The sequence below is a fragment of the Haemorhous mexicanus genome, chromosome 1 (genome assembly GCF_027477595.1).
Source record: "Haemorhous mexicanus isolate bHaeMex1 chromosome 1, bHaeMex1.pri, whole genome shotgun sequence".
Lineage (NCBI taxonomy): Eukaryota > Metazoa > Chordata > Aves > Passeriformes > Fringillidae > Haemorhous > Haemorhous mexicanus.
The window spans coordinates 594244-617108 of NC_082341.1; the positions used below are offsets into that span (position 1 = coordinate 594244).

General features: G+C 50.4%; 1 protein-coding gene across 3 annotated transcripts in view; it reads right to left on the reverse strand.

The window, feature by feature from the left end:
* The window catches only part of SCAP (SREBF chaperone), a 66736-nt gene that overhangs the window by 30823 nt on the left and 13048 nt on the right, over positions 1–22865 (reverse strand). For 2 of the 3 annotated variants that reach the window (XM_059870486.1, XM_059870394.1), the window contains exons 2-4: positions 21231–21418; positions 12124–12250; positions 8143–8300 (exon numbers count right to left, since the gene is read on the reverse strand). In XM_059870486.1, the coding sequence (XP_059726469.1) occupies positions 8143–8300; positions 12124–12250; positions 21231–21352 (407 nt within the window). In that variant the 5' untranslated portion in view covers positions 21353–21418. Of the gene's footprint in view, positions 1–8142; positions 8301–12123; positions 12251–21230; positions 21419–21950; positions 22119–22865 lie in introns of all 3 variants that reach the window. The other variant, XM_059870315.1, reaches the window with a different exon arrangement.

A 22865-nucleotide genomic window follows, 5' to 3' on the forward strand; every position in this document is an offset into this window, starting at 1 on the left:
GGTGTGCTGTGGGTTCTGACCCGGTGTGCTCTGGGTTCTGACCCGGTGTGCTGTGGGTTCTGACCCGGTGTGCTCTGGGTTCTGACCCGGTGTGCTCTGGGTTCTGACCCGGTGTGCTCTGGGTTCTGACCCGGTGTTCTGTGGGTTCTCACCCGGTGTTCTGTGGGTTCTCACCCGGTGTGCTCTGGGTTCTGACCCGGTGTTCTGTGGGTTCTGACCCGGTGTTCTGTGGGTTCTCACCCGGTGTTCTGTGGGCTCTGACCCGGTGTTCGGGGGGTTCTGGGTTCTAACAGCACCACGAGCCCCCGATGGCGGCTCCGCTCCAAACCCGTGTTCCAGTCCGTGTTTTGCTCCCAACCAGCGGGCCCGGCCCCCCCCCCCCCCCCCCAGCGCCCCCGTGTGGTGGCGGCCGGAACAGCGCAGGCACCGCACGGGAACAGCACAGGAACGGCACGGGAACGGCACGGGAACGGCACGGGAACGGCACGGGAACGGAACGGGAACCGCACGGGAATGGCGCGGGAACGGAACGGGAACAGCGCGGGAACGGCACGGGAACAGCGCGGGAACGGAACGGGAACCGCACGGGAACGGAACGGGAATGGCGCGGGAACGGAACGGGAACAGCGCGGGAACAGCGCGGGAACGGCACGGGAACGGAACGGGAACGGAACGGGAAAACAGCGCGGGCACACCGGGGCTCTCCGGGCCCGGGCCCCCCGCAAACCGGGACGGGCACGGACACCCCCCGGAAACTGCCTCTGCATCCCCACGGCAGCCGGCAGCCGCTCGGGCAGCAAGGGAAGGGCCGGTGGGAGGCACCGACACACTCCGGGGATGAATAAAGCAGCTCTGGGCACAGGGAGCACTGCACAGGCAGGGACTGAGCCATGGCAGTCAGTGACACTCCAGGGATGAATAAAGCAGCTCTGGGCACAGGGAGCACTGCACAGGCAGGGACTGAGCCATGGCAGTCAGTGACACTCCAGGGATGAATAAAGCAGCTCTGGGCACAGGGAGCACTGCACAGGCAGGGACTGAGCCATGGCAGGCACTGACACTCCAGGGGATGAATAAAGCAGCTCTGGGCACAGGGAGCACTGCACAGGCAGGGACTGGCCCATGGCAGGCACTGACACTCCAGGGATGAATAAAGCAGCTCTGGGCACAGGGAGCACAGGCAGGGACTGACCCATGGCAGTCAGTGACACACTCCAGGGGGTGAATAAAGCAGCTCTGGGCACAGGGAGCACAGGCAGGGACTGACCCATGGCAGGCACTGACACACTCCGGGGATGAATAAAGCAGCTCTGGGCACAGGGAGCACAGGCAGGGACTGAGCCATGGCAGTCAGTGACACTCCAGAGGATGAATAAAGCAGCTCTGGGCACAGGGAGCACTGCACAGGCAGGGACTGAGCCATGGCAGTCAGTGACACTCCAGGGATGAATAAAGCAGCTCTGGGCACAGGGAGCACTGCACAGGCAGGGACTGAGCCATGGCAGGCACTGACACTCCAGGGGATGAATAAAGCAGCTCTGGGCACAGGGAGCACTGCACAGGCAGGGACTGGCCCATGGCAGGCACTGACACTCCAGGGATGAATAAAGCAGCTCTGGGCACAGGGAGCACAGGCAGGGACTGACCCATGGCAGTCAGTGACACACTCCAGGGGGTGAATAAAGCAGCTCTGGGCACAGGGAGCACAGGCAGGGACTGACCCATGGCAGGCACTGACACACTCCGGGGATGAATAAAGCAGCTCTGGGCACAGGGAGCACAGGCAGGGACTGAGCCATGGCAGTCAGTGACACTCCAGAGGATGAATAAAGCAGCTCTGGGCACAGGGAGCACTGCACAGGCAGGGACTGACCCATGGCAGGCACTGACACACTCCAGGGGGTGAATAAAGCAGCTCTGGGCACAGGGAGCACAGGCAGGGACTGGCCCAGCTGCTGTGCCTGGAGCTGCAGCACTGAGGAGCTCTGCAGTGACAATCACTGTATGGTTACGTTCAGAACTGTTGGGAAGGATGAAAGTTTGACAAAAAAGTCTCACAGATATGTGTGCTTAGCAGAAAGATTTTTGAATGTACAATGTGAAGAAGGAATAGAAATGGAAGCAAGTTTTGGTATAGAAGAAAAGAATTGCTGAGCCAGTCTGACTGGATAACCAGGGAGGCAAAGGGTGTGTTAGTGAGAAGGGGTTTTATGGCTCAGAGCAAAGGATAAACCCACCCCAAAGAAGATGTTTGTACCAATCAGGAAGAGAGCACAGGCAAACAAGGCAGCAAATGTGGCAAGCAGAAAAAAGGTCTCAGAATTTTCCACTGCAAGAAAACTGAGAAACAACTTCTGGCTTAAACATGTGATGTACTGACTGTGAGTGACTGGAGAATAGTAACATGAATATGGTAATTAGAGTAGTTATGGGGGGCTGTAGGTAACAGTTAAGGGATAGATTGGTTCTGCTGTGTGAAGATGCTCAGCACAGAAAAGTAAATAATGCACTGTAACCAAAACCAAAGGGTCTCCAGGCCTGCCTGCAGCTGGAGCTGGCACAGCTCTGTCACCCACCACCCTGGGCTGCTGTGACCCCTTGGATGGAATAAACTGCATTTTGTAAACAATAAACTGCATTTTGTACACAATAAACTGCATTTTGTAAACAATAAACTGCATTTTGTACACAATAAACTGCATTTTGTGCACAATAAACTGCATTTTGTGCACAATAAACTGCATTTTGTACACAATAAACTGCATTTTGTACACAATAAACTGCATTTTGAAGAGCCCCTGGAGTCCCACACCCCTCATTCAGGCTCTTCCAGAATCATGTCCCTAAGTGCACAGCACCCTGCTCTGTCAGCCCCCCACAGCTCCCAGCAGAGACTGCAAAGGAAAGGAAAGGGAGCAGGGCTGGCTGTCCTGGGGCCACTGCAGTGCAGCACACACAGAACCAATGTACCTGACCTGGCAAGAGAGGCTCCCACCTAAAGCTCCTGCAAGCTGTGACACTGATAACAACAGCAACTGCTGGATTTGTTCTCAGTTTCCTGCTCATTTCAAAGAAATACTTGGATGATGGGCATTCCACACCAAACTCATTTTCCAGTGGCCTTCCTCCAGCTGGAGTGATGCTCCTTCTGGAAGGACTGACAGCCCAGACCTGCACAGTGGTAAAATCCTGGTCAGTATTGCTAAGAGCATTTGAGCTTTCAATTGTTTGGATTGGTATTTGCTTATGGTCTGTCCAGCAGTTTTGCAGTGTGTATGAGTTACTGCTCCACAGTGCTCATCTCTTACTCTGCTCCTCACAGGGGGTGGAAAAGACTTCCCCTGCATGTAACCTGCATTTTCACATGATCCTGGAACCAGTTTTGTGCACCTCTTCCCAGCTCCTCAGGGTAAGGTACAGAGCTCCCCGTTGCAGCAGGTGGGAACAGCTGGAGTTTCATTCCAGCTGTGGCTATAACCAGATTTTGCTCTGTAGCACACACACATCTGGTCAGGTCAGAAGTGCCCAACGCTTGATATGCTGAGCAAGGTGAAATGCTCAGCTTCACAGAGGAACACTGGACTAAGCACCACGAGAGGAAGTGAGGGGAGTCCCTGACCCAGCACTGAACTCCTCCAATCACTGCAACTGAAAAACTAACTCCAGGAACTTTTCTTGGATCCTCATCTGCATCCCATCTCTCCTATGATTTTAACACGTGGGGAACATCCTGATCTACACAGACTGGTAACAAAACAAGTGAAATCACTTCTTTGGGTTGTCCTCAGCTACCATGAACACTCTGGACTTAATGCTATACCTTGTCACTGTAACTTTTTTTTTTTATCAGTAATCATTACATATCTATATCCACATCTATCTATCATCTATCTATATGTATGTATGTATCTATCTGTATCTATCATCTATCAATTTATCTATCATCTATGTATATCTATCACCTATCTATTATCTATCTATCTAGTATCTATCATCTACCTATATATCAATCATCTATCATCTATCTATATGTATCTATCAACTATTATCTATCATCTATCTATCATCTATCTATCTATCTATCTATCTATCTATCTATCTATCTATCTATCTATCAATCATCTATCTATCATCTATCTATTATCTATCTATCTATCTATCATCTATCTATCTATCTATCTATCAATCATCTATCTATCATCTATCTATCATCTATCTATCTATCTATCATCTATCATCTATCTATCATCTATCTATCTATCTATCTATCTATTTATCTATCTATCTATCAATCAACTATCTATCAATCATCTATCTATCTATCAACTATCTATCTATCAATCATCTATCTATCTATCTATCTATCTATCTATCATCTATCTATCAATCATCTATCTATCTATCTATCTATCTATCTATCTATCATCTATCTATCAATCATCTATCTATCTATCTATCTATCATCTATCTATCATCTATCTATCAATCATCTATCTATCATCTATCTATCAATCATCTATCTATCTATCTATCTATCTATCATCTATCTATCAACTATCTATCTATCATCTATCAATCATCTATCTATCAATCATCTATCTATCATCTATCTATCTATCTATCTATCTATCTATCTATCTATCTATCTATCTATCATCTATCTATCAACTATCTATCTATCATATCTATCATCTATCAATCATCTATCTATCAATCATCTATCTATCTATCATCTATCTATCTATCTATCTATCTATCATCTATCTATCTATCTATCTATCTATCTATCTATCTATCTATCTATCTATCAATCATCTATCTATCTGTCTATCTATCTATCTATCTTATCTGTCTATCTATCTTATCTATCTCTCTCTCTCTCTCTCTCTCTCTCTCCCCCATCCCTCCATCCATCCCGTGAGCAGGGACACTGCTTTGCTCTGTGGTTACTGCAGGGGCAGAGCAAACATCTCCTGGTGTCCATGGCAGCTCCCTGTGCCCCAGCCACTGCTGACTCCTTTGCCAGCTGTGACACAGGCCCCTCCACATCTGCAGTGCTGGGGCTGTGCTGTGATCTGCTGGCACCTCTTTGCTTTGGTGCTGGGGAGTGTTTGTGATTAACAGCTCCCCTCTGGGATTTCCTGTCTGTTAGTCACTCATTCACTTTATAAAGTCACCTCATTTGCCACCACCAGAACAAGTGGGCCAGAGGAGTCCTTAAATTCAAACTGCTGCCAAAGTCTGAGGCTAAGGCTGGCCTGGCTCTGGCCCTGCAGGTCTCAGGAAGGTGCTTCCAGATGGCAAATCAACTGAAGCCTTTGTAAGATCCCTCTCCAGAAGAGATTTCTTCCATGAGAACTACAAAGAATGAGCACAGAAATTCAAAAATGATGACTTGCCTTTGTGAGCACTCCCTGCACAACGGGCTCCACACTCCCTCCCTGGGCTGCACGGCAGGACACCTGGACAAGGCTCAGCTGTCTAAAGACAGCAATGGAAATACACTGCCAAAAAATGGTGTTTACAGGGACCACAGCTTTGGGAAGGAACATTTAAAGGAACTGATGCACTGATGGCTCTGGGAAGGGCTCCAGGAGGAGCAGATGACCCTGGTTTGTATTTTATCACCTCTGGAATGTGGCAGAGATAAGGGCTCATGCTGCAGATAAGGCCAGGCTGCCAGCCCTGTCCCTGGGGGATGCTGAGGGTGCACAGTGACACCAAACCCACAGCAAAGCACGGATCAGGGCACTCCTGACCTTCACACAGGTGAGTGCTGGGATCTGCAGCCAGTGGGAACACAGCCCCAGGACACTCAACACCTACACCTGCCCAGGGACACTCAACTCCCTCCTGGAATATAAAAGAATGTAAAAGACACATAGCAGAAGAGAAAAAAAAGAAAAAAAACAGAATACAAAACAAGCCAGTCTGCATGTAAAAAAATTATTTCTGCTCAGCCTTATTACTGGCAACAAACAAGAATTTTGTAATGACTTCTGAGGTAACTGCAGAATTTACTTCAAAATTAGATGTTTCCTGGAATATCTGAATGCATCCCCAACATGGTAACCTTGCCCCAAGGTTTAGGTCTAAATGCTGAAGTAATTTTCTCCTGGTGGTAAGAAGAGCAATAATAAAAGTAGTAATTCTGTTTCTTGTTGCATCACTGCTCATCAAGGGCAAGCCAGGGGGAGATAATGAGAGTACAATGAGAAGACAGGGAGATAATGAGAGCACAGCACAGGCCTGGGAGCTCCTTGTTTCTGCCTGGAACTGGCAGCAGATGATTATCCCTGGGATAAGGGAGGAGAGGCATGAGCACAGGGCCAGAAGGTCAGTGCCAAGGCTGGGGGAGCTGGCAGGGAGAGGAACACTCAGGGAACCTCAAGAGCAAAAATGGCATTGCTAGACCATGGCCTGAGAGAGCAGCAGCTGGGGGGTGAAGGATGGGTCCCCAAAGCACAAATCATCAGCTGGAGGAGCAGGGTGGACACTCCACAATGATGAATTTAACACTCTTTCTGCTAACAGCACAAAGATCAGACCCCACCTGGGGGCAAAAAGAATTTCTGCTTTGAGGTGGGAGCTTGTCAGCTGGGAAGGACAGAGAGACACAGGGACATCAATAAATCACCTCCTAATGTGCAAAACCAGGCACAAAAACAGACTTGGGGTCTCAGAGAGGTTCCAGGAAAAGCCTTTCCATGGAAAACACCCCCAGGTGAGACTCCCCTGACAATCTGTGTGGTTCTGCTCTCCCACCTTCAGGAATGTCCCATGGACAGCAGTGCCACCAGGAGGGCACCTGGAATGCTGAGCCCCTCACCTGTGAGCCCAGAGCTTTCTGCTTGGCTTCCAGCAAACAGGGGGCTGGGCTGGGCAGTGGGAGCTGCCCTGGAAACACCTGGCAGCTGAGGAAAGCTGCTGCTGTACAGAGCCTGCAACAGGATAAAAGCAAGCAGGTACAAACTGGTCCTAAGGACAGCCAAAGAAAGCCAGGAGAAGGTTCCCAAGCAGGAAATTCCAGCAGTGGCCAGAACTCCCTGTGATAGGGAGCTGGTGTGGGGGTGAGGGAATTCTGAGACCCTGCACCTGCATCACCTCACAGGCCCCTTCTGGGATGTGACAGAAAACTCCTGAGGATTTTCAGTGCCTTACCTGGAGCCCAGGGGCCCCACGTGCAGGATGGATCCCACCTTTAGGACACCAGCAGCCCCTGGCCAGCCCTGGGGCAGCCCTCTGCAGCCAGGTGTTGGGGTGATTTCAGGGTTTACCCCAGAACACAGGTCCCTCCCCTGAAGATTCCCTCCCAGGTGTGTCACCCACCTCTCCTTTCCCATCCTGCCCCCTCCCAGCACTGTCTGTCAGTCCTGGAATTCCAGAAGGGATTGGCAGATCCAAAGGATGCCCTCTACCCCTGGGGGCACTGGGCCATCCAGGTGTCCTTTGTCCCCTGAGACCTCCCCTCCTGCACCTGGCTGGTGGCTCCCTGTCCCTTCCCTGCCCTCTCCCCGGGGTTAAAAGGAGCAGCACCCACGGGGTCAGGAGTTCTGGTGGAGCTGGGGCTGGGTTCAGAGGCTGTGGGCCAGAACAAAGCTCTGATCCAAACCCTCCATCAGAACAGACTCCTCTCCTTCCCCATCGCCCTAAAGCTTCTCCACAGAGGGAAACCCAAGGAGCAGACCCTGCTATGGGGGGAAGCTCCATCCCAGCACCACCAGAGCTCCTGCACGCCTGGACTTGTCCCCACGTGCCCAGCTGCAGCCCCCAGCCAGCCCAAAGTGTCTGTGGGGTGAAACACCACACACCCATGGCCAAAAGTGTCTGTGGGGTGAAACACCACACACCCATGGCCAAAAGTGTCTCTGGGGTGAAACACCACACAGCCATGGCCAAAAGTGTCTCTGGGGTGAAACACCACACAGCCATGGCCAAAAGTGTCTGTGGGGTGAAACACCACACAGCCATGGCCAAAAGTGTCTGTGGGGTGAAACACCACACAGCCATGGCCAAAGGTGCCTCAGGGTGAAACACCACAGTGCTGCTGTTCGGTTCAGCAGCCAGACAAGCCCAGGCAGGTCCCACCTGCAGCACTGGTAGCACCAGCAGCCAGGTGTGGCAGCAGCAGCCCTGCCTCACCTGTCCCTCAGGGCGTGGTTCCTGATCTCCTCCACCAGCGGGAAGACGCGGGCCAGCGGCGAGCGGAAGGCATCCACGGCCAGGAGGTTCTTCTGCCACGGGGACACGGTGGCCTTCACAAAGATCTGCTGGATGTAGGCCACGGGGGCTCCCACGTACTGCAGGGACAGGGCAGGGTCAGGGCACTGCTGGCCACGCACACACACACACACGGCTGCCCCAGATCCCCCCGGGAAGGGTGGGAATGCCCCGAGAAAGAAGTGAAGCAGTCACCATCTCTCTTTCTGTGATCCTCCAGAGTGTGCTAGCCATAGCTCACCAGCAGTGAGAGAACCCCAGAATGGTGAGGCTGAAGAGCCCTCTCAGACCATCGAGTCCAACCTGTGCCCCAACACCTCACCTCGACTGTGGCACCCAGTGCCATGGCCAGGCTTTTTTTAAACACACCCAGAGATGGTGATGCCACCTCCTCCCTGGGAGGAGCATTCCAGAACTTTACTATTCTTCTGGTGAAAACTTTCTTCCTAATACCCAACCTACCCTTCCCTGCCATAGCTGGAGACTGAGTCCCCTGGTTCTGTCAGTGCTGCCTGGTGGGAGAGACCAACCCCACCTGGCTGCAGCCTCCCTGCAGGAAGGTGTGCAGAGCAATAGGGCCACAAGACTCCTAAAAACCAGTCAAGTCTTAAGTCCAGCACTGTTTCTATAATCACTGTAGATTTCTAATAAAAAAGGACCTTTTCATAGCTTCCAATGGCACAATCTGTGCATCAGCTTTGTCTGTTACTGTGAATGTGGAGGAGAGAGAACGATGGATCTGACTCCATGTCCTCAGAAGGCTAACTTACTACTTTATTATACTACATCACATTAAAGAATTCTATGCTATACTACACTAAAGAATACAGAAAAGATACTTACTGAATGCTAAAAAGATAATAATTGAAAACTTGTGACTTTTTCCAGAGTCCAGACACAGCTTGGCCCCAACTGGCCAAGGAGTCAAAACAACTCCCACTGGAGTGCAATCACCTGGGGTGAGCAGTCTCCAAACACACTCCACACCAGCACAACACAGGAGAAGCAAATGAGATAACCATTGTTTGCTTTTTCTCTGAGGCTTCTTGCTGCTTTTCAGCTTCCCAGGAGAAGAACCCTGGGCAGAGAAATCGTGCTCAGGGGATGTGAATGGCACGGTCTGTCCCCAAGCCCCTGCAGTGACAGGGCTCTGGGTACAACCCCCAGAGGGATGGGGCTGCTGGGGAACGCCTCTGGAGCTGTTTTATTTCCCAGCATCACTCTCATCCCATGGCTGTGGCAATGGGAAGGGGCCAGCAGCTCACATGCCAGCAGCAGACACAGAACTCAATGCTCCAGCTCCCTTTAGGAGTGTTTTGACCAATCACACCAAGCAAAAGCCCACTGACAGTATTTATATCTGTTTTGTGTATATTCTGTATTGCCAGAGGTTCCATCCAACCACTCTGAGCACAGGGACCTTTGGTTAGACAATGCTTATTTCAAATCCAACCCCTGCTTGTGAGCCTCCAAACAGTGCACAGAGCTCCATCATTAAGCTCAGAACTCCCTCATATCTCACTAGATGGACTTTCCCAAAACCCTCGGGTTTTAAAGATTCCCACAACCTGGGGAGCTCCCAGAGAACCAGAGCAGGAACAGTGTCACTGCCATATTTTCTGGAAAAATCCCTTCACCATGGGGAAACCCAAAGCACCAAAAATATTTCTGTGTCTGCTCTGGGGTGCCCTGACCCCCAGGGCAGCACTGACTCTGATCCTCACTCATGGAGAAAGTTTCCTAAACTTCAAGATAGACTGGAACCCACACAAGTGTGAAATAGATTATAGAGAGCAGTGTAAGCACATCATTTAGTGAGAAATTTGAGTTTTAAGATTTTTAGTGCATTGTAAATAAAAACAAAATAGAAAACACAGAATGTTATCCTAAGTTTCTTCTTCATACTTCTTCTTCATAAGTTTAAGTAGCATTTTGTAGTTAAGTAAAAAAGTCCACATTGCAGCTCTTTAAAACAATTATTAAGTTAAAAAATAATCTGTGTCAGCTCTTAATTAGACAGTTTAGTCTTAAGAAACCTTGAGACAAAAAATTGTTAACCATTTTGTGCCTTCTAATAAAAAACTGCCAAACTCACAGTAATAAAACTGTTTTTCTAATAAAAATAATAAACACTTAAGTCCAAACATAAACTGCATCTCAAGTGCCTTCAATCCAAACCCAAAACACCCAACAACTAAAACCCCCACAACTGCCACATTTTCTGGGAAGATCCCTTGCCCAGGAGTTCTTCTCCAGGGAAGCTGAGAAGCCTCGGGGGAAAACAGTGATTATCTGATTGCCTCTCCTGTGTTTTGCTGCTTTGGAATGTGGTTGGAAATTGTTTGTCCAACATGGGAATAGTTTTTATTTCATGACCAATCACTGTCAGGCTGTGTCAGGACTCTGGAGAGTCACAGGTTTTTGATGAGTACCTTGCTAAGCCTTCTGTCTGAATCCTTTCTCTGTTCTTTAGTACAGTTTAGCACAGTGTTCTTTAATATAATATGGGAACATAAAATGATAAATTAGCCTTCCAAGCACATGGAGTCAGAGTCCTCCTCCCCTCCTGCCACGGGGGACCCTGCCAGTACCACAGAAGGCTCTGCCAGACTCTGCTTCCCCTTCCCAAACCAGAGGTGGAACACGACAGGACTCAGCAGCAAGGACAAAGGAGTCTGCCTCTGTTTGTGCTGTGGGGACCTCAGAGCCCACCCAGAGCCACCCCTGCCATGGCAGGGACACCTCCCACTGTGCCAGGCTGCTCCAGCCCTGCCCAGCCTGGCCTGGGGCACTGCCAGGGGTCCAGGGGCAGCCACAGCTGCTCGGGGCCACCGGGTGCTGGGCAGCCCAGCAGGGCCGTGTCCCTCCCCAGTGTCCCCAGCAGGGCCATGTCCCCTCCCTGTGACCCCAGCAGGGCTGTGTTCCCTCCCCAGTGTCCCCCCCTGTGACCCCAGCAGGTCCATGTCCCCTCCCCATAGCCCCAGTGTCCCCAGCAGGGCCGTGTCCCTCCCCAGTGTCCCCAGCAGGGCCATGTCCCCTCCTTGTGACCCCAGCAGGGCCATGTTCCTCCCCAGTGTCCCCAGCAGGGCCATGTCCCCTCCCTGTGACCCCAGCAGGGCCATGTCCCCTCCCTGTGACCCCAGCAGGGCTGTGTCCCCTCCCTGTGACCCCGGCAGGTCCATGTCCCCTCCCCATAGCCCCAGCGTCCCCAGCAGGTCCATGTCCCCTCCCCAGTGTCCCCAGTGTCCCCAGGAGCACTCACCCAGTCGGGGTGCTCGCCGGGCTCCCCGTGCTGGAGCCCTGTTCCCTGGGGGCCATGTCCCCATGTCCCCAGCAGGTCCCTGTGCCCTCCCCAGTGTCCCCAGCAGATCCATGAGCCCTCCCCAGTGTCCCCAGTGTCGCCATGTCCCCAGCAGGTCCCTGTGCCCTCCCCAGTGTCCCCAGTGTCCCCATGTCCCCAGCAGGTCCATGAGCCCTCCCCAGTGTCCCCATGTCCCCAGCAGGTCCATGAGCCCTCCCCAGTGTCCCCATGTCCCCAGCAGGTCCCTGTCCCCTCCCCAGTGTCCCCAGTGTCCCCAGCAGGTCCATGTCCCCTGCCCAGTGTCCCCAGTGTCCCCAGGAGCACTCACCCAGTCGGGGTGCTCGCCGGGCTCCCCGTGCTGCAGCCCCTTGCCCCCGGGGGCCATGTCCCCATGTCCCCAGTGTCCCCTGTGCCCTCCCCAGTGTCCCCATGTCCCCAGGAGCACTCACCCAGTCGGGGCGCTCGCCGGGCTCCCCGTGCTGCAGCCCCTGTTCCCTGGGGGCCATGTCCCCATGTCCCCAGCAGGTCCCTGTCCCCTCCCAGTGTCCCCAGCAGGTCCCTGTCCCCTGCCCAGTGTCCCCAGTGTCCCCAGGAGCACTCACCCAGTCGGGGCGCTCGCCGGGCTCGCCGTGCTGCAGCCCCTGCCCCCCGGGGGGAGCGTAGTCCTTCAGCGGCGTGCTGAACTCCACGGGGCCCGTCCCTGGCAGAGGCAGCTTCAGCAGGGGGGAGCTGGGGGGACACAACCGGGCAAATCCCTCACTTTGGGGGCTCAGGGACTCCTAGAGCAGAGCAAACTCAGTGTTTCCTGAAAGAGCTGAATGAATGTGTCCCCAACACGGTAACCTTGCCCCCAGGGTTAGCTCCAAATGCTGAAGTAATTTTCTCCTGGTGGTATGAAGAATAATAATAAAGTAGTATTTTATATTAATTTCTATAATAATAATAAAAGTAATAATTTGTATAGTAATAGAAGAGTTGAAAAAGTGACTGTGCCCACTTTGGCAAAGCCAAGCTGTGCAGGACAGGAGAGCCAGCAAGGGGGGTTTGGCTTTCAGGGGACACACTGCTAGCCAGAGTCCTTCTCCCTTGGAAAGGGGAAGGGAGAGGAGAGAAGACCTTGCAGGGCCTCTCCTGGACTCCTCCATCCCAGTTAGCTGTGGCAAAACCACTCAGCATGGCCATGGCTCAGTTACTGTGCATCCCACCCAAAGCCCAGACACCCCCTTGTTCCAGGGGCTGCTTCCCTGCCCCAAAGCCTTTATAATCCTCTGCTTTTCCTCATTTGGACTCAAACTGCTTCCAAAACTTGTCATTAACCTCACTGGTCCTCAAAGCACTTTCAAGAGCAGCAGTGAGAGACCAAAACTGTGAAATCTTGGTCCTCTTGCTGCTTTGCCACCACAGCCTCTGGTGATCGTAGCTCCTGTCCCTCAACAGAGACATTGAACTGCTCAGAAACAGAAAATGAGGCTACAGAGAGTTTAGAATGGGACTTTTAACCCCAAATGTTCCCCAAAATGGCTAAAAGCAAATCAGAATTGAGCTGGTGGGAAATGCAAGGCTGCTGACACACAGAGATCACTGGGAGTCTGGAACTGCCAGCACCAAACTGAACTGCAGATCAGAGCTTCACTCTTTTTGTGGCCTCACTGTCCCTGATACATTTTCCTGTTTGTAGATGAGTTTTGTGGCAATACTGAGACAATAAAGAGAAAGGCCTTGGAATTGTTCTCCTGCCAGGCTCTGCCCACTCCATTAGGGAATAGCTGGGATCATCAAAGGCCAGGGAGGAACAAGCAGCATCTAAACACAAGGCTTCAGAGAGAACAACAAACAGCTGGAAAAGAACAATGCAATCAGAAGCCAAGCTTGTCAGACTTGCTCTTCACTGCTCTGACAGAAATACACCTCATTATCAGCATTTCCTTGAGCAAGGGCAGGGAAGAGAAAAAGGAACAGTAAGATCAAGCATAAGTGATAAACAAAGCAGAGAGTGTTCAACAGATGCTTGAGGAGGAATTGTTTTTTCCCTAAATGATTTCAGTGTTGGCAACTGTGTCCAGAAATCCAAGGAGAACACTTGAGATGCACAGAAGGTGCTTCTGCAGGGGGGAATTCCCTGTGAGTCACCTGCGAGTGGGGAGGAGTCACAACAAATGGTTTTCTGTAGAATTTGAATCATTTATAACCAGAGACTGCTCAGATTCAGTCTGATTGTGGACTCAGCTCAGATTCAGTCTGATTGTGGAGTGTTTCCCCTCCCTGGGTGTCTGTGCTGCAGTGCTGCTGCTGTCCCAGGGCCTTTCCAAGGGGATCTGTCAGCCCTGGGATCCCCCAGGGCAGCAGAGTCCCCTCCAAGGGCAGGAGGGCTCAGCTCTCCTCCAGACCCAGTGACAGCTGCTGGCTCCAGGTGGGCTGAGCAGCTCTGCTGTGAGACCAGAGCAGGAGGGGATTCTGGATTCTCTCTGGGGGCTCAGTCCTGCTCCATGGCTCAGCGTGGAGGGAAAAGGGGCTCCTTGTGTGAGCCTGGCCCTGCTGGTTTGGGACCACCAGGTGCTGGGAACACGGAATGCTGGAGTGGTTTGGGATGGGAGGGACCCTGAGGATCACCCAGTGCCACCCTGCCATGGCAGGGACACCTCCCACTGTCCCAGGGTGCCCCAAGCCCTGTCCAGCCTGGCCAGGCACACATCCAAGGATGCAGGGGCAGCCCCAGCTGCTGTGGGTGTGCTGTGACAGCTCTGGGTCACTGACCCTGCACAGGGCACAGAGGGAAGAACTGCCCCACCTCAGCTCCAGGGAAGGCATTTCCAGCACTGGGGTTTGCCCTCCTCCCCCTTCTCTGTGTTGGGGATTTTTCTGAGCAGCAGGGAAAGAGGTGAACACGAGAATGGGAAGCACAGACAGGGGAGGGAAGGACAGCAGGACCTGAAATGGCCACAAAGCAAAGGCCAGCAGCTCCAGCCCAGCAGCAGGAACAGCCTCTGTCCATGGAGGGGCAGAGCCCTGGAGCAGCTGCCCAGGGGGGCTGGAGTCTCCTCTCTGGAGACATCCCAAACCCACCTGGCACGGCCCAGGGGACCCTGCCCTGGGTGACATCCAGAGGTTCCTCCCAAGCCCACCCACCCACCCACCCTGGATCTAACAAAGATGCCAGGAAAGCTCTGATCTGATTTGGGAAAGGCTCTTTTGAGATGCTCACGTCGCTGTGCACCCTGACAGCCCTTGAAAGCCCAGAATAAAGGAACCACAGATCCTGGAACCAGCTGGAAGTGCTGAGCTGCAGCAGGAGCTGTGTTCCAGCCCCCAGCAGGAGGGAGGAGCAGGCAGAGGTGCTCAACCCAGCACCTGACAGATTCTGAAGGCAGCTCAGGGCCCCAGGGGGGAGCAGGGCCAGGAGAGCTGCAGGCACATCCCTCCCTGCACACTGCCCCTTCCCAGCCCCAGGCACGGAGGGCAGAGGGAAGCAGGGAGCTGCCAGGGCTCAGGGAACAGGAAAGGAACTGATCCAGGGAATGAAACCAGCTCCCAGCAGGAGCTTTTGGCCTGTCTGCAGCCAAGCCAGAGCAGCCTGGAATCCCAGGGCTGAGCAGGGAGGGAATCTGCTGGCAGGGTCCTGCCACAGGGCTGGCAAGGCCCATCTCTGGCAGCAACAGGGCCTTTTCAGCCTTGGCAAGTGCACCAACAACCTGATTCTGAGTGAGTGGTGGGGGCTGTGCCTGCTTCCCTCTGACAGGGCTCCAAATTCTGCCCTGGAAAGGAGATTCCCCTCTCCTGTGCAGCACAGGCTGCTCCCAGAGTCATGCTGGAACCCCGGGGGAGACTCTGTGCTCTGGGGACCTGAACATGAAGAGTCTGACTCCAGTTCAGGTCCTCTGGCACCCCACAAATAGCACAGACCTGTGCCAGAGTGACACATGCTTACAGAAGTAAATCTAAACAAACATGTACACACACACACAGGCACTGCCCAGGGGCTCTGGCTCCAGCCAGTTCTGCCATTGCTCAGGAGCAGAACCTGTGCTTCAGGTAATTAACAAAGCCCTGTTTAATTGCCCTAAACCTGCTGCAGAGCCCCCTGGCTCACCTGCAATCCTCACCTGAACTGTTCCTCAGAGTGGCTCTGGCATTCCATACTGACCCCAATGGCCACAATCACCCGTTCCCCTCTGGGCTGCTGTCACACAAGGCTGGTGACAGCCCCATTCCAGGGGAACTGCAGATCCCAGCACAGATCCATTCAAGTGGGATGAGGAAAATGAGTGTCACCTGTAAACAAGAGAACTCTCCCTCTGCTGTGGGGACTAACCTGGATTTTCACACTTTAGGACTAGAGAGCAGGAATGAGCCACAGGATTTTTTGCTTTGGGTATTGATTTATTCTCAAACCCAGAGCTGCTGTGCCTTGTCTGTCAGTGACATTAAACACAGGGTCTGTACAAACCCTTCCAAGAGGAAAGGCACCCAAAACAACCAGACCAGACTCTGTGATGACTTTATTCCCTGCATGGGCACTGCCCTCACCTGCCTGAGGCCAGAACCCCTGGTGGATAGATTGTGGACCTTGTGCTTTATTTCAGCTTCTAAAAACTGTCTGCACACAAGAACTGTGGGGTTTGACTGATGTGAGGGGGGGAAGCCACAGTGACTGGGATGGTTCTGTCTGCAGCAGGATCCCACAAGCTCTCCTTGGTGCCAGGCACAGCAGGCAGGGCTGGTGCACCTCTGCCAGCTCAGGATACCAGACCCAGCCTCGCTTGCAGGGACGTCTTTGTTTATCAGCCCTGCCCCAGGAACACGGAGGGGTCAGAGGGGCCTTGCCAGGGCTGGGGAATGTTGGGCTCCATGGTCTCAAGGCCTTTCCCAACCTCACCAGTTCCATGGTTCTGTCAGCTCCCTGCCCTGGCCTCAGCCCAGCTGCACACAGGGCTGAGGCTCCTGCCCAGCCCTGCTGCACAGAAATGCTGCCTGAAGGAGCTGCTGCCTCAGGGCCGGGCCCTGATCCTCCCCAGGGGCTCGGGCTGCTCCTGGGCTCCTCCTGCACAGCCGTGGCGGGGATGCACCAGGGAAAGCCAGCGGGAGAGAGGAGAGCTTCCACAGAGCACACCAGCTCAGCTCCTGCAGGGGACCCTGCCAGACTGCACCCCTGCATCCTCGGCACCCGTGCAGCACCACGCGACGGCTCCCAGGCAGCATTGTGCACTCATGCAGCACAGTGCACCATGCACCCACGCAGCATCATGCACCCATGCAGCACAACACACCAGCTGCCATGCAGCATCGTGCACCCATGCAGCACAGTGCACAGTGCACCCATGCAGCACACCTGCACCACGCAGCACCATGCACCGCACACTCATGCAGAACACACACACTCATGCAGCACAGGGTACCTATGCAGGACCATGCACCAGCACCCATGCAGCACCATGCACTCGCACAGCACCGCACACTGCGTAGCCATGCAGCACCATGCACCCATGCAGCACAATGCACTGGTACCCATGCAGCACCGCGCACTTGTGCAGCACAGTGCACGGGCACTCATGCAGCGCATGGCACCCGTGCAGCATCATGCACCCGTGCAGCACAGTGCACCGGGTACCCATGCAGCACAGGGCACCCATGCAGGACCATGCACCAGCTCCCGGGCAGCACCGTGCACCCATGCAGCACAACGCACTGGCACCCATGCAGCACAGTGCACCCATGCAGCAATCCCTTCACTCTCACAGCCTGGCATGCCAGGTGCAGGACCCACTGTGGTCTAGTTCTGACCTAATTAGCAAAGCCACTCCTCAGCCCCAATTAACCCCTCGTTACCAGCACAGCAGCCCAGAGCAGGAGCTGGAACACCCCAGAAATGGCTCCTAACAGGGCCCCAGCCCTCCAGCCTCAGCCAGGCTGGGATTCTCTTCCTGCCCAGTTCTCCTGCTCCCCAGGGCTGTCACCAGGCTTCTGCCACCTGTCTCTGCCAGGGCCAGGCTCTGCCTCGCTCAGGAGCTCCTGAACTCATTAAAAAAACCAGACTCTTCCCACCTGATGGTGTCCTGGATGGATTTCTGCAGCCTGGAGGGAACCAGGCACTGCAGCATCCTCAAAGGCTGGCACTCAGGAGTGCAGACACTCCCCCAAACCCACAGTTACCAAAACCCTCGTGCTCTGCAGCCTCAGCTGCCTGCTCTGAGCAGTGACAGGGCAGCCCCACGTCCTGACCCAGGGGGCTGAGCTGGTGACCCCCCCCAGACTTTCTCCCCCCCAGGAAATCCTGAATTTCAGAAGGGAATAGGAATGTTTGATCCCTCCCCAAAGACAACTCTTTGTGGGTGAACATTCACACCGCAGCAGTTTCCTGCATTTGCAGCCTGGGAGAGCTGAATGAGGAGGCTGAGCCACCCAGGGAAGCCACTCCCAAGCAGCAGGGAGGTGACACAGTGACACACGTGGGACTCTGGCTTGGCTTTGCTGGGTGCAGCTTCCAGGGGCAGAAATACCACTGGAAAGCTGCACCTGGCAAAGCTGGAGCCAAAACACCGAGCCTGCTATCCTGCTAGTAGCAAGATAAATCAAGATATCTCTGTCTTTGGTATCTTTCATCTCAAAGATAAGGGTGGGAACCACTTGGGTGGGCCTTGTAGGAGCATCATGTTCTACAGGGCAAGAGACCTGAGAATGAAAGTGTCCCTGAAAGGTACAAGGAGTCCTGTGGAGCAGGGAAAAGCCAGGAAGCAATGCTCCCACTGCTGCTCACAGCCACCAAGGGTTCCAGCCAGGAGAAGCCACCCCAGGGGTTTTCCATGTGTGAAAATCCTCCCTTTGCCAGTGTTTGAACTGAGATGTGCAGGTAGGCCCTGTCAGCACCACAGCTCAGAGGAAAACCAGTCTGTGCCAGCACAGGTGGAGCTCTCCTGCAAACAGGGGAGCAAATCATCCCCAGGGGTTTATCTTGCCCAGAACAGACAAGAGAGTTCAACCCTGCAAGGCACAGTGTGTACATGCACACCGTGCATGCTCTGGGGACACAGGTTTGCTCAGCCCCACAGGGCCCTGCTGGAGATGACTCTGAGCCCGTGTGACACTCCTGGGAGGAAAATTATATCCACCTGCAAAGCAGGGATCCAAACTGGGGCCCACAGGGAGAGCAGGGATCCACTCCCAGGCGGGCGTGCCAAGGAAAGAGAAGAGGGCAGGCTCCAGGGAGAACAGGACAGGCAGGTGTGCAAAGAAAGATCAGCTTTCCTTCTCCCCATTTTTAATTCATGGCTTTGGAGTCCACCGCCAGGTGCTCGAGGGTTACCTTCCTCTCATTTATTGCTTCACTTCACTTGCTCAATTAGTTCTTACTTAACAAACCAGATGCAGACACTTCATCCCCGCTGTTTCTTCTGTCCCACAAAAGGAGATGACAAAAACTATAAAGTCTAAATTTAAAAAGAGCTTCTGGGCAGGCCCAGAGGGAGAACACTGCCAAGAACCCCTGTGCCCAGCCCCGTGTCACTGCCACATTTTCTGGAGAAATCCCTTGCCCGGGATTTCTTCTCCTGGGAAGCTGAGAAGCCTCAGAGAAAAAGGAAAACAATATTATCTGATGGCTTCTGCTGTGTTTGCTGCTTTGGAATGTGGTTGGAGATTGTTTATCCAACAGGTGGTTGGTTGGTTGGTTTCATGGGAATTGTTTTTACTTAATGACCAACCCCAGCCAGCTGTGTCGGGGCTCTGGAGAGAGTCAGGAGTTCTTCATCAGTATCTTGTTAAGCCTTCTGTAAGGATCCTTTCCCTATTCTTTGATAGCACAGCATTGCATACTATAATATATATGATATACTAGAATAGGTTTAGTATGGTATAATAGAGTATAATAGTATAGTATAGTATCATAGAGTACAATAACATAGTATTATAATATTATATAATAATATAGTAAAATATAGAATAGTATGATATGGTATGATAGGATATTATATGATATGATAAGATATAATACTATCCTAATATATTATATTATATTACATTATATTACATTATATTACATTACATTATATTATATATAGTATATAATATGATATAATATAGTATATAATGATATATAATATAATATAATATAAAGTATATAATATGATATAGAATATAGAATAGAATGTAATTATGTCATAATATATGTCATAATATGATATAATATAGTATTTGATATGATATAATATAAAGTATATAATATGATATAGAATACAGAATAGAATGTAATTAGGTCATAATGTAATATGTCATAATATGATATAATATAGTATATAATATGATATAATATAGTATTTGATATGATATAATATAATATAATATAATATAATATAATATAAAGTACATAATATGATATAGAATATAGAATAGAATATAGAATAGAATGTAATTACGTCATAATATAATATGTCATAATGTGATATAACATAGTATATAATATGATATAATATAGTATTTGATATGATATGATATTGTATAATATAAAGTATATAATATTATATAAAATTTAGAATATTGAATATAATGTAATTATGTCATAATATGTCATAATATGATATAATATAGTATTTGATATGATATAATATAAAGTATATAATATGATATAGAATATAGAATAGAATGTAATTATGTCATAATGTAATATGTCATAATATGATATAATATAGTATATAATATGATATAATATAGTATTTGATATGATATAATATAATATAATATAAAGTACATAATATGATATAGAATATAGAATAGAATATAGAATAGAATGTAATTATGTCCTAATATAATATGTCATACTATGATATAGTATATAATATGATATAATATAGTATTTGATATGATATGATATTATATAATATAAAGTATATAATATTATATAAAATTTAGAATATTGAATATAATGTAATTATGTCATAATATGTCATAATATGATATAATATAGTATTTGATATGATATAATATAAAATATATAATATGATATAGAATATAGAATAGAATGTAATTATGTCATAATGTAATATGTCATAATATGATATAATATAGTATATAATATGATATAATACAGTATTTGATATGATATGATATAATATAATATAAAGTACATAATATGATATAGAATATAATATGATATAATATAGTATTTGATATGATATGATATTATATAACATAAAGTATATAATATTATATAGAATATAGAATATAAAATAGAATGTAATTATGTCATAATATGTCATAATATGATATAATATAGTATTTGATACGATATAATATAATATAAAGTATATAATATGATATAGAATATAGAATAGAATGTAATTATGTCATAATATAATATGTCATAATATGATATAATATAGTATGTAATATAGTATTTGATATGATATGACATAATATAACATACTATAAAGTATATACTATGATATAGAATATAGAATAGAATATAGAATAAAATGTAATTATGTCATAATATAATATGTCATACTATGATATAATATAGTATATAATATAGTATTTGATATGATATAAAGTATATAATATTATATAGAGTATAGAATAGAATGTAATATGTCACAATATAATATGCCACGATACAATTTATAATGGAATAATAAATCAGCCTTCTAAGACCCGGGAGTCGGGCTGAGCACCCCCCGGTGCCCCGCGGGCCGAGTGCCAGCCCTGCCGGGGCGGGACTCACCAGCAGGCCAGGACGCAGAGGGCGGTGAAGAGGATGGTGGGGATGGGGTGGGAGGCGCAGAGCAGCCCGTGGCTGTAGAACGCCCCCGAAATCCTCTCGCGCAGCCTCTCAGTCAGGGTCATCCTCACCTCCAGGCCATCCCGGGGCACAGCAGCGCGGGCAGCCCTGCGGGGAGGCACTGCCTCCACCTGGGGACAGAAACAGCCGAAGACAAGGAAAATAAACGTTACCAGCTCGTTTTAGGGAGATCGCAGCGTTCAGCAAGGAATCCTTCCCCGGGAGGGTGGGGAGGGGCTGGGATGGAATTCCCACAGCAGCTGGGGCTGCCCCTGGATCCCTGGCAGTGCCCAAGGCCAGGCTGGAAATTGGGGCTGGAGCAGCCCGGGACAGTGAGAGGTGCCCCTGAACCGGCAGCAGTGGAACTGATGGGATTTGCAGCACAAATCCCTTCCAGGTCCTTTGCAGCACAAACCATTCTGGGATTTATTTCTTGGTTCTGTGCAATGACCGAGCAGATCTCAACCCCACTGTCAGGGCTGGACCATCCCTGTTCCAGGAGGAACTCAAGAACAACATGGATCTGCTGCTCCTGTGGCAAAACATACACCACGAGTGGCTCTCTGGCCAGCCCGAGCTGCCAGAAGGCACTCTGGGGAGGAGCACAGCACTGCCAACATTCCTGGTCATTTCAAGGAGGAAAACTCTGTTTACTCTCTTCACCTGCTGTCCAACAGCAGCATTCTGTAAGAAAGCACTGAGCATTCCAAAGCCAGTACTTCTTTATCACTTGGGGGGCTGCATATTAAAATCTGCCATCTTTCTTTGCTTTATGCTGTGGCTGAGCTCCTAAGAGGGAACAGCAGGAACTGGTTCTGCTCCAAGCCATTTCTGCAAACAGAGATTGTCTAAGCCAACATAAACCTGTGGCTTGCAGGACAAATGTTAAAGGAGAATTTCTTGCCTCTTGCACGACTGCAAACCCAAGACAAAGTTTGCCTGGAAGCACGAGGGCAGCGGGATGCGCCCACCTTGCAGCCCACAGGTGACATTTTGCCATTTCTGGCCCACTTCAGGTACAAGAGACAGACAAGGCACAGATCCCAGGATCAGTCAGCTTGGAAAGGCCCCCCAAGGTCCCTGAGCCCACCCTGTGCCCAGTGCCCACCTTGTGCCCAGCCCAGAGCACTGAGTGCCACCTGCAGGGACACTTCCAGGGATGGGCACTCAGCACTGCCCTGGGCAGACCCTGCCAACACTGAACCTCTCTTGAGTGAAGGAATTTCCCAATTTCCACCCTGAGCTCCCCCGGCCCAGCCTGAGGCCGTTCCCTCTGCTCCTGTCCCTGTTCCCTGGAGCACAGCCCGACCCCCCTGGCTCCTGGGTCCTGCACTCTTGCAAAAGGAGGCTGACCAGCAGAAGGAAGAAATGGAGAACTTCCCTTTGCAGGAAAAAATCAACTCAAACTTGCTACTTTTCTCCAGACAAAAGCTTTTATCTGACTCAACAATGGTTACATGTTCCAAATTCTTTACATTTCTGCCTGAAAGGCTTTACAGCCTCCCCAGGAGCCTCCCTGGACACTAAGGGCAGGGAGAGGCAGCAGAGCCCCCTGTGAGCTGAGAGGACAGCTAACAA